Here is a 12,671-nt window from a genome sequence, read left to right as displayed (position 1 = left end):
GGCAGGGAGGCTTAGGTAGGGGGTGGAGTCCTGTGGGGCAGTTGGGGGCAGGGGTCCCAGGAGGGGGCAGTCAGGGGACAAGAGCGGGGGGAGGGTTAGGAGTTCTGAGGGGGGCGGGAAGTGGGAGGGAGTGAAAGGGGCAGGGGCGGGGCTAGGGCAGGACAGGGTCAGGGCTAGTGCGGGGGTCCTCCCGTCCTCTTTTTTGCTTGCTGAAATATGGTAACCCTAATGAAATAGACATGCTTAGTTTTTAGTACACCTTTTAGTGGATCTGTATAACAGTATCAGAATGGACTATGCGTAACTATTTCAGCCTTCTCGCAGCCACAAGTTAGAGAATTCCACATGGAAAACCCATTCCTCTTTAAAAGAATTCCACTACAGGTTACTAGAGAGACAAGGTGGGTGAGGTAATACAGGTTACTGACGGATGAATTGCTAAAGCACATTTAGCTAAGTTATGAGGGTGTTCTGACTGCCTAGATAGAGCTATTAAATCCAACGTGGGCTATCACTCTATTGGATGAGAGAACAGAAAATCCTCTCCCTGATGACATAGTTCATGATCTTCAATCATAATTTGTCTTAAAGTGGCTCACAACACACTTCTTCTAAAAGAAGGATATTTTAGACTGTAGAACAATTCTTTAGAGTACCATCTCCATTGTCTTTCCTAAGACATTTCAGTCCCTTGTTGAAGGACAAATATGTTCCCTATTCTATTTAGGCTGTGAGCCCAACAGTGGGCTGACAACCCATTGTCAACAGTGAGGCTGGGGTACGTTACTACAGCGTACTGCTTGTAATAGCAGGTGCATGGCCCTGGGGCTGCCATCTGCCAGGAAGGAAGTATTCTCTTCTAGGATGCTGAAGAGACTGACAAATAATGTAAACAAAACACTGACTCACTCGTAATCTGTGGAATCAAGCTATTACATTACTAGGTATTTTTCAATGTAGCTGTTATATGGGCTTTTCCTTCATCTGTTTAACTATTTCGATATGCTGTTTATTAGAATAAAATGCACTTATAGGTTACTTACATGGGACAGCTATTCTGTGTTTATTGTATAAGTGTATGTGCCTCCCGTATACACACATGAGCTACTTTTTTTAAAAACTGTAGAGCTTGTTAAATTATGAACTCCGGTAAAGATACTATAGCTCCAATGACTGAACTGTTAATTACCTATGAACAGGCAACTCTAAGTGTCAGCTATTTAATGAGTTTATCTACAACTGAGTTAATGGCTTATTTCTTAGGAATGCTATTGAAATTAGCCATGATGTGGGAAGAGTACTAATACTTCACCAAAACCTTTCCCCCACACTTTGTCTGTCTAGTTGGTTTGATTGTACACACATTGGGGTAGGAATTCTTTGGATATGTATGTACAGCATCTGATCTCAGTTGGAGACTTTAGTCCAGACACTACTGTAATACAAATAATAAATAATAATCTAACACAGAAAATATCTTGAGGGACAGTGAAAGCTCTATCTGAATTCCAAGCAGAACATACTAATGCAAGATCTGTAACTCAAAAAGAAAATAATTTGTCAATAGTTTTTAAAAAATTCACAGAGGGTATTCCATTTGAAAAGTATTTCCCCACTCAAAAGTTTGAAATCTGCTTCCTTAAAAGAAAGACAAGGTGGGTGAGGCAATATCTTTTATTGGTCCAATTTCTGTTGGTGACAGACATGAGTTTTCGAGCTTACACAGAGCTCTTCTCCGAAGTTTGTCTCTCTCACCAACAGAAGTTGGTCCAATAAAAGATATTACCTCACCCACCTTGTTTCTCTATAATCCTGGGACCAACAGGGCCACAACACCACACCACAAAGAACAATGGAAGCTATCGATCCTTAAAACGCATTTACCCTTCATTGCATTCAAACACTGGCATTTTTTGTACATTTCCACATAGCGCAGGACGACTGCCATTTCGTTAGAAAAATTTTAAACATTTGTTTTGGAAAAAAATATATGGACCATACAAACTGATATGGGGGGAAAAAACAGGATAAACTTTGGGCCTGTTACCCTTGACTGTATTCCTTTAAAAGTATTTCCAACCAGATTGTTGCCCATTAGATTCAAGTTTAAAACAAACTTCTACACTTTTGATTAAATCAAGCTATTTTTAGCAGTAGGTTTTCATCTACAATACCAACAGAAACACATTTGCATGTACATGAATAAATATGCAACTTAGCAGACTAGTCTCCACATAATCATGCATATTGAATAGAAACTATCCACCAACATGCTAAGCACCAGCATCTAGCTGTCTACACATTAGGGGCAGGATGCAGGTCTGCCTAGTAAAACTAAAAAGTAAGTTGCTATACATGCTATCAGTTTACAAATCAATTAAGTATTTTATCCTTATGCAGACACAATAAAGAACTGAGGAGGAGGGGAAATTTCTATTTATTTCAGTGAGCTTTAGATCAGGCCTTTAGAACCTAAACCTGCAACTCTTGCTCACACCAAAAAAAAAAAAAAAGACACTAAATTCATTAAGAATTTTGCTTTAGTAAGGGCTACAAGGTCAGCAAGGCTACTACTCACGTGAATTTGGGTTTACCTAGTGCAACTCTGCCCCTGGTGACCTCCTTACAAACACATACAGAGAAGCAGCTATAAAAAAAGATAAAATAGCTATATTTTTTTAATTCAGAGAAGCAATGTGACACTTAGAAAAATAAGCACTCAGATAGCAGGGTTGTGGGTACCAAAATGAGAACCTAGAGCTTGATACTGCACTACTGAAATCAGTGAATGCTACTGACTTCAATGAGCATAGAATCAGACCCAGAGATAGCATTTGCTTGAAAATGAACTCTTGAATCCTATGAGGAATTAAAAGAATTACACCTCTACCCCGATATAACGCGATCCAATATAACACAAAGTCGGATATAACTCAGTAAAGCAGTGCTCCGGGGGGGGGGCGGGGCTGCACACTCCGGTGGATCAAAGCAAGTTCGATATAACGCGGTTTCACCTATAATGCGGTACTATTTTTTGGCTCCCGAGGACAGCCTTATATCGAGGTAGAGGTGTACTACTAAATATTAAATGAATCTACATAGAAAAGTCTATTAGATAAATTTTGTCTATTTGTTTTAGATGGTTTATTTTATGCATTTTGCTAATATATTGAAAAATCTACCAACTCTCAGCAAAATGCTGTCTTCACAATTTCAAAAAACACAAAATAGATACACTCATGGACACAAATACAGTCCATAAGTAAAGTATGTATATGCACAAACATATTACACCACATGATGGTCTTTAAAAAAATTAAAAGCAGTTAAACATTTCTGTAGGATTTGTTTGCTAGATGGAAAAGACAGACATTTTGTTAAGTGCTCTTGCTGCTTTTGAGAAGAACTGGCTTAAACTGAAAATACCTGGATTGTATATACGATACTTTAACTTCCTAATGGGGGAGGAGATCCATTACTTAAACTGACTACAGTGTACACATGCCATGTTTCAACTTTTAAACCAGCTTCAGTATTTCAATATAATGATATTTTAAAAAATGGTAAAACCAGCACAAAAGATCCAACATTATTTCCTCCTTGTAGCGGCTGGGGGTGGGGGTGGGGGGATGCATACAAATATGTCCTAATACTCTTTCTGTTCATACATTCTACTTACAACACAAGTGAATGCTAGTCTCTGCAGCTATCTTGAAAGAAATCAAATTATCAGAAACAATCAACCTAAGCATTTCCTCTGCCTTGAGCAATGACTACACTGGTTCACTTTAGAACAAACCCACCATTCAACTTAGTCTATAACTATTTATCTTAAATGATTCAAAATAACCATGACAATCTTCAAATGTTTAGTGCAACTAAATATAATTTAAACTATAATAAGAAATAAAAGCCAAATACATTTATGGGTTTTGGTGTTTTATCTCATTTTTAAAAATCTGACATCCATATAATTAAAACAACTGAAAATGAAATTTAAAAAAAAGTTCTCATTTAATTATACAAAATGTATAGTTTGCAGTTTGTATTTTATAGGTTATGCTGCCAGATTTGATACCTAATCATTTCATATTACCTCTACTAGAAGAATGCAATCTGAAAGAGCAGTAGCACATTTTCCAACAAACATCTAAGGTGAAACTGGAACTCTTAAAATTTTAACTGCAAAGTAATTTATAATCACAGCCATATCAGATATAAGAGGTAATCCAGTTCTTGAATCTGTTAATTCTGAGGTATATAACCCACTGCATGGCACCAGATTAGTAAGAGCAAATATTACATTTAGTAATAATTTATATTAAAAAAAATTAGGCTTTTAAAAAAAGATGTACAAAGCTGTATTTGAATGTTTTCATAAAATTAACAAGACATTTTGATTAAAAGATTATTTTTATACAGGCAATTAAAACATTTCCCTGCAGTTTCTGAACCAAACATTGTGGCAATCAGTATATAAGAACCAAAAAGTGAAACTGACTTCTCTAGTTTTATTGTCCAAACTGAACACAAAGGAAAAAGTAAATCAGAGTTTCAGTTTTAACAATGTGAGAATTTTCTCTAGATATGACGTTTGTACTGTTTAAGCATATTTATAAAATCCTTACAAGAATTATGAGCTAGTGAGACAGCATTTTACCTATTCTCAAAGACCACTATCTTACTTTATGATCATTTAAAACCCATGCATTATAGGTTATAATTGAAGACCCTTTTTTAATAAATCAAGAGGAAGTAAAATGGGGTGCGGGGGGGAGAGCCAACAGACCTTAATAGGTAGGTGCACTATCACATGTACTTGCTGTCACACTTTGGAAAACTTAAAACAGCACATGTTGTTTTGGAAAAAAACAAAGATAAATGGCCCCAACTGTAATATCCTTAACCAGGCAAAAAACTTCTAATTAAGTCAAAACTCAAACACAATTACTACTGAACTTAATGGAAATTTTGCTTAAGGATTTCAGGTTAAAAAAAAAAAAAATCACAGGGTGAAATCCTGACCCTATTAAAGCCAAAATTACTAGTGACTTCAATGGAGCCAGGGTTTCACCCAAAAGTCAGATCCTCAGTTGGTGTAATTTAGCACAGCTCCAATGCAATAAACAATTTACACCAAAGGAGGAACTGGGTGAAAATGTTTACATAAGCAAGAAAATACATAATTTTGTATGAACTAATGTTCTTTTGCAAAAGGGTTGTTATTTCATACTTAGAAAGCTGAATGCTAACTGATAATCAGCGTTCAACAAAGAGTTTCCAGCTGTCTAGTAAAAGCACTAATTTATTTATGTTTCAGAAGAAGGCAAGTACTTGTTAGACTCTCACAGGCCTGCACTCTTTCAGAGTGAAGCAGAACTAAGTTAACTGATAAATTCTGAATGACCTTTTTATTTTTCTGTTTGAAGCTATTTTGGTTTTGTTAGCTTGCTCTCATCGTAACAGGATGATACTGGCTCAAAATTCCAAAAACACACTATTCTTTAAAGCAGACAGGCAAGTTACTGATGAAAACCAATGCATCTTTATTTTTAAAGTCACATGATTAATTTTGTTAAAGGGACAAAAACTCAAACACAATATTTACCTACATAATATATCTATAGACATGGGAAAGCATTTGAACTGACTATGATTTTACATTACATTTTTTACATTGAAATATTAATTTCCTGATAAACCAAATAGAATGAACTTTTTTTTTTTTTTTACAAGATACTTGTTTTTTTACAAGAGCTCTTCACCTTACTTCTTTCTAAAGAAACATACATTTCAGTTTTAAAATTGCTCCAAACAAAACTGTTAATTTCTCCTTAGCTTTGAAAGGATAAAGCTAGTTCCCACTCAATGGCTTTAGTGATTCAGTAAACAATTAGTACAAACAGCAAAGTAAACAATTCTCATCACATCTAATATAGGCTACCTCCATGGTAAATTATATATAGTAACATCAATTAAAAATCATCAATAAAATTTAGCCAAATCATTCTGAACTGCCACTGTCTTAAAATAAGAAATGAGAGTTAAACCAGTACCTAGTATGCTTAATACATATACTTCTATAATTCTGCATGTGTATTTCATCATAAAATATGAAAATTCTGTTAATCTTACAAATTAAAGTTCTTAGAACCTCGAATTCTACTGTGAACAGTACTGGTTATCTTTAAGAAGTAGCGGTAGTAGTACTGTAAACAAACTTCAATGTGGTTATGTAAACAAAACCAAAATAGAGCTCAGGAGTTGTAAATGTTAATAGCTCCGCTCAATAGCCCACTACTGTACTTATGCATTCCGTTAGTAAGGTAATATTCTTGCACTTTCCTAATCACACTGCTCTTTTTGTTCAAATTAATTCACTAAAAATACCTGTAACATACAGCCTCCACTTTAAAATATGACCTGGAACACTGATCAACAGTTATGCAAAGTGTTTCTTAACTCTTTGTCCTGAAATTGGCTACAGTTCTTCCTGAATACAGTGAGTGTAATTATATGCAATAGGCACACACGTGTGGGAAACACGGAAACCTCAGGGAAACAGAATGGCAGAAATAGTCATCAGCTATGCCTTCTACATTCAGCTCAACACCCACTGATGCTGATCGTCACTGCACATTTACATGCATATAAGAAACAGGAAAAGGAAGCCCACACACAAAAGAAAATATCTGAATAATCTTCAGATATTTTATAACTACTAGAATTAAACTGTTCCCACCATTCACCGTTCTCTAAATTCATTTAGCGATAAATTTTGTTTTTATTAACTTTATCAGAGAAGTAGTGCCAGTTTCCTCTTATTAGCTAAGTGAATGGAATTTCCACAGTTTAATCCAATCTGGATGCTGGGAGCATTTAAATCCAGTCCAGGTTTTCCCCCTAAGCAGAGTTCCCTCTTCCCCCCCCCCCTCCTCTGTCCCCTTAGGGTCTGCAGTTTGGAGTATACTGTGGAAGTGGTGCTTCCCCAACATAGGTTTGTTATGCAGTTGGGGGCTGTAGGCGTGTCAAGCAAAACTCAAATCTTGTTAAACTCAAATTTACAATTAAATACAAGAGAGCTCATGATTTTACTGGAACATAATTCCAATGTACAGGCCACAGCCAAATATTCTTTATATAAGGCAATGGAACCAATAATCGTAGCATTCACACTGATTTATGCCAAACCATGTAAATCCTGAAGCCAGTTTAAGCAAAACTACAGATAACTGACAAATCTGTCTCTGTCCTTAACTCTCCCATTCAGTGTGTTCATCTTGTAAAAATTCTGATATTTCAGTCAACAATCCTCTCAATTAGGTTCAAAGCTTTTTCCACTTTCATCTCTTCCATCTTTCTGCACTTCCTATAAAAAAAGAACATTTTCTTCTTCAAAATCAACAAGCCAATAATAAATGGAACAAAAATCTCTACAGGTGGCTGTCAGAAATGGCTACTTTTTACTTAAAACTGATTATCTGTATGAAAACTATAAATATGGAAGTAAAACCTTTGTCATTTCAGCTCCCTAGACCGATAGACACATATTACAGTTGATAGGTACACACAGGTTAAAAATGCCCTGGTGCAACAGCAAAGAAGATCCCTGCAGTGTCTCAATCATTAACTTTTAATCCTTCACATACTGTCTGTTCCTGGCCTCCCCAATTATAACATAGACTTTCCCTCTTGCTAGGAAGAGCTTTCTCTAGCACAACTAGCACCTCTGGAAAGGAACAGCTACATGATTAAAACAGAAATTCTCTCTCAAATTAAGCTTTAGATTATTTAGGGTTGTTTTTGTCTTCAAGCAGCCTGCATTTGCAATCCATTTAAAAAGCAAACCAACACTGGCCATTGATACTGTGATTCAACTGGCTGCTGCAATGTAGCTACACATCGCTATTGGGCAGGCCTTTAAACAAAATTTGCAAAACAACATGTAACCCTCAAACACGCAGTGACTCCTGAAAAGATCAATGTTTTCACATGCTCACTGCAGATTTATGCCCAAACTTTCACAACAGGTCAAAATAATTCAGAATAAATATATTAATCCTTCCGAGGTTGTTCTGTTTTGACTCTTTCAGCTAGAGGACCAAGGATCTGTTGGTAATCTGATGTGCTCCCTCGCTGTCTTTTAACTCAAGCTTTATAAACTCTTAAGCAAACACTTTGAAAAATCTTCTGTAACTGCAGTTCTGTAGCATGTCCAAAATATAGAACTGTGTACTCACTAATTTGGGTTCCTGTGAAGAGGAAGCACTCAACATTTAAGTGTTACCTTGTATATAGATATTTTATTTGGAAAGTTTACAAAGCTGAGAGAGATAAACCATACCCCTCCCAATACCGCAACATACCCTAGAAATACAAATAATAGCACATTGGGAGAGCGACCTACTACTCACCTTTCACAGCAGTTGCTTCTTTCAGGTTGTGGGATAGGAAATCTATGCTGGCATAGGCGCTGGTCTCAACCCCATTGATGTCCCCATTCATGGGGTGCCTGCCTTTGGGTCTGACTTTGTCACAGTTCGCCAGGCTCCCATCCACCACGTCTATGGCGATGTAGTTGAGGCCGTTCTGGAAGCCAGCGGAGGTCTCCCGGCACATGGGGCTGCTGCCCTGCTCCTCCTCCAGGCCTTCGCTTTTCCTGAGGGACACGTTCTCCACCGAGGCCGAGTTGTGCCGTTTGGGGTTATGTGCAAAGGAAGGAGACACGGGGGTCACAGTGGTGGTGGAGGAGAAAGTCTCCGAGCTGTGCCGCCGGCGCCCCTGGGGATCCGCCCGGATGACCTTGGCCCCGCGGTTGGGGTCCGGGGGCGGGCTGGAGAGGATGAAAGCCTCCACCCCGGCCAGGGTGAGTCTCTTCACCCCGGCCGTGGGGCTGGTGACCCGGGCGCTTTCTGGCTTCTGGGCGATGGGCTGGGGCGGGGTGGCGGCCATGCCGAAGGTCATCTCGGTGTAATCCCCCCTGTCGGGCGGGCTGGCCAGGCAGGCCACCCCCACCGCCGCCTGCAGGTAGAGCCCGTCGGGCCGGCCGCGGCTGGCGCAGGACTCCGGGGAGAGCGCCTCCAGGGAGCTCACCGACACCGTGCCCGCCTGCGAGCCGAAGTCGATGTTCATGTAGTCGGAGAGGGGGGAGCGCCTCCGCCCGGCGCCCGAGCCCAGCGTGGAGGCCGGGCTGTCGGCCGGCAGGGAGGGTGGCGAGTCGGCTGCCGCCGCCTCCCCGAAGTCGATGTTGATGTACTCGCCGGGGCTCTGGGGCTCGGGCGGCAGGGGGTGCTCGTGCATGCTGGGCAGCAGCGTCCGCAGGGTGTCCAGGGCCAGGCGGCTGGGCCGGACCGCCCGCGGGCTCCGCTGGCTCAGGAAGCTCTCGGTCCGGCTGTGCCGCAGCGGGGAAGGCACCGTGTGGCTGGAGGGGGCGGCGGGGCGCACGCCGCAGGCCGGCTCCTCCGGGATCAGCCTGCCCGGGGAGCTCATGAACACGTACTGGTCACTGTCCTTGGCCGGCTCCTGGCTGGGGCAGGAGCGGGGCAGGGAGCTGCAGGCGTAGGCGGCCTTCGGCGGGTCTCCGCCGCCCTGAGCCGGGGCGAAGAAGAAGTCGGGCGGGGTGAGCGAGGCGGCGGGAGGCCCGTGCGGGGACATGTTGATGTAGTCGCCGCCGCTCAGCCTCCCGTCCGAGCTCTCCACCGACAGCCGGGAGCCGCCCCACATGCGCATGTAGCCGTTGTCGTCCGGGGAGCTCTCCCCGGGGGAGCTGGTCTTGTAGCCGCCGCTGCCGTTCCCCGGCGAGCCGCCGCCCGCCCCGGCCCAGGGCTGCAGGATCTGCTTGGGAGCGGACACGCTGGTGGGGCTCATGGGCATGTAGTCATCGCCGCCCCGGCTGCCCGGCCCCAAAGCCGCGGCCACCCCGGGGGTCATGGGCATATAGCCGTCGTCCCCTCCTCCGCCGCCCCCTGCCGGCGGCCCCAGGTTGGTGCTGCTGCTGCCGGAGCTGCGGTGGGAGCCGATCTCGATGTCCCCGTAGTCCTCGGGGTAGGGGGTGTAGGTCACTTTAGGGGAGGCCGCGGGGAAGAGGCGGCCGGAGCTGCCGGCGAAGGTGGCCCGCATAAGGGTGTACTCGTCCAGGGAGGCGGAGGAGACCTGCGGGGGGGCGGGCCGCTGGCGGCACGGCGTGGTCAGCGAGTAAGTCCGCTTCCTGGGGCCCTTGTCCCCTGCCGAGTCCGGGCAGGGCCGGTAGCAGAGCCGGCCGCTCTGGGGCCGCTCCATGGCCATGTAGCCGTACAGGTCCGCGCCGCCCCCGGGGTCCCGCACCGGGGGGGTCTCGGCGATGGACTCGGGCGTGTTGCTGCGGTTGCTGGCGGTGGAGAAGGGCCGCAGATCGCCGCCCGGGCTGGAGCCGTATTCGTCGAAGGACATGAAGCCCGGGTCGCTGGGGGAGCCCGACACGGAGGCGCTGTCGCTGGACGGGCGCTGCGGGTGGGGGGGCTCGGAGCCGAGCCCGCTGCTGGAGGAGAGGCTGATCGGGCTGGTGGCGGAAGGGGGTGAGTGAGACACGGGCATAGACATGGAGCGACTATTCTGCAGGCCGCCCCCGGCGGGCACCGGCCCGAGCTTCCCCCCGGACTTGCCGCCGCTACTAAGAGTGTGCGAGCGGCTCAAGGGAGTCCGCACCGGGCCGGGGCTCATGGGGCTGCCGGCGACCGAGCCCGCTCTGCAGCCATCCCCTTCGCTGGCCGTCCGCACCCGGCCCGGGGTGCCCTTGGTGCCGGCGCTGGCCCCGGCCGCCAGGCTGTCTGTGCGGGAGCGGCGCAGCAGACCGGTCTGGCTGGGCGGCAGGTTAACCATGTGGTGGTGCCGGCGGCCGGGCACAGTGATGGGATGGGTGGAGGAGGCTCCGGGGCCGCCGGCGCCCCCGGAGGAGGAGGACGAGGAGGACTGGCTCTTGCTGCGGGGACGAAACTCGGACAGCTCCTTCAGCGCCTTCATGGCCCCCAAGATGGTCTCGTGGATGTTCTGCGCCACCACCGAGTCGTCCGCCTGCATCCAGAGCTCGCCGGGCCCGGTGGCCGCCGACCGCCCCACCTCCATGAAGAAGAAGCTGTCGGAGTGGCCGCAGCGGCGGATGTTCATCAGCTGCAGCGTGACCGAGGGCAGCTCGCAGTTGAGGCGCACGAAGCCGATGGTGCGAGCGGAGAGGCAGAGCCGGTGCACCCCGGTCAGGTTCTTACTCTGCCCCAGGCCCTTGGGCTTCAGCGTCACCTGCCAGACCTCCCGGTAGGCAGCGCTGGCTGGGGCGATCAGCCCGTAGTTGAGGTCCTCGCAGCCGCCGGTCAGGGAGGAGGCGGCGGCACTGCAGGAGGAGAAGGGCGAGGAGAGGTGGCGGAGCGGGGAACTCTGGCAGGCGGCTTTACCCTCGTTGAGCAGATCGGTGAGGGCCCGGTACCAGCCCTCCTGCTCCTGCTCGTTCTCGGCCGCCACGGCGAAGTACTCGTCCTTGGTGTAGAGGGCGATCAGGTACTTGTGCTTGGCGTCCGCTCGCTTGTTGATGTTGAGGCAGGAATCCAGCGCGATCACCCGCTTGGGAGCCCCCGACTTGTTCTTCCATTTCTTCTCGTTCTCGTAGTACTCCAGCCGGGCGCCCCCCGCCCCCAGCTGCTCCTCCCCGCTGCCGCCGGGTCCCCTGAGCACGAAGAAGCGCTTGTGCCCGTGCTTCTGCTTGCGCAGGTAGCCGCATTTCCTCACGCTCTGGTGGTTGTTGTTGTTGTTGAGGTTAGGACCAGGAGGGGAGTTCAGGGGGGGCAGCAGCCCCAGCAGCGTGGGGCTCGCCATCCCCAGCCCAGAGCGTGGGACAGGGGGCTGAGTTCTTAGCGCCCTGGGGTGGGGACTTATTCCCCTGCTCCGCGGAGCTGCTGTGACCCTGGCTCCTCTATAAAGCGCGGTGGTGATGGTGCTGTTGCCGACCTGGCTCTTCCGTGCAGTCTGGGCTTGCTGCTGCCCGAGGTCCTTCTAGATCCTGGGCGCTGCTGCTCTCCGGATTCTCGGAGCTGGTCGCTGCTGCTGCTGCCTGTCTTGGTAACTGTTTCACAGTAAAGTAACACATTGCGCACCAAGGGCTGAACTAAAGAGCAAAACAACACGTGACCCGCTGAGTTACCGAAACGCTCACACACAGAGACGGGGGGGTGCAGAGCAAAGGGGGGCGAGGCCATCAATCCGCCGCCAGCTTCCTACGGCATTGGGTGCCGCGCCGGGGAAATGATAGCGCTGTGCACCAATGGGGATGGGGGGCGGACGCCGAGCCAAGGGAGGCGGGTTGTTATTGGGTTGTTCGCGCGTCTCCACCCTCTTCTCTCTCGGTCTCTCCCTCTGTTTCTTTTCCCGCCCACACCCTCCCTCCTTGTACGCACGCTAGCTCTCGCCTGCCCCGTCCCCCTGACCCCCGCCCCGCGCAGACACACACGGGAGCTTGCCTAAAACGCCAATCTACCGTGAAGCCCAGATAGACACGCGAGGTAGTCGGGGGGCTGCAGAGCCCGCTGTCACTGAATGAGCATGTTAGCAGGCCACCTCGCCGGGGGGGAAATGGGGCGGGCTTCAGCAGCTTCGCACCCGATGCAGAATCAGTGACCGTACAGTAGAGGTGAAAATTAAAAAAAAAG

General features: G+C 47.0%; 1 protein-coding gene across 3 annotated transcripts in view; it reads right to left on the bottom strand.

The window, feature by feature from the left end:
• Positions 1–12,103, bottom strand: part of IRS2 (insulin receptor substrate 2) — a 35,521-nt gene extending 23,418 nt beyond the window's left edge. For 2 of the 3 annotated variants that reach the window (XM_034758173.1, XM_034758175.1), the window contains exon 1: positions 8,415–12,103. In XM_034758173.1, the coding sequence (XP_034614064.1) occupies positions 8,415–11,841 (3,427 nt within the window). In that variant the 5' untranslated portion in view covers positions 11,842–12,103. Of the gene's footprint in view, positions 1–5,526; positions 7,370–8,414 lie in introns of those variants that run through there. The other variant, XM_034758174.1, reaches the window with a different exon arrangement.
• Between the last annotated feature and the right edge of the window lie 568 nt (positions 12,104–12,671).

This window comes from Trachemys scripta, chromosome 1 (assembly GCF_013100865.1).
Source record: "Trachemys scripta elegans isolate TJP31775 chromosome 1, CAS_Tse_1.0, whole genome shotgun sequence".
Lineage (NCBI taxonomy): Eukaryota > Metazoa > Chordata > Testudines > Emydidae > Trachemys > Trachemys scripta.
Note: the sequence above shows the minus strand (reverse complement) of the source record. Positions and strands in the feature narration are given on the sequence as shown.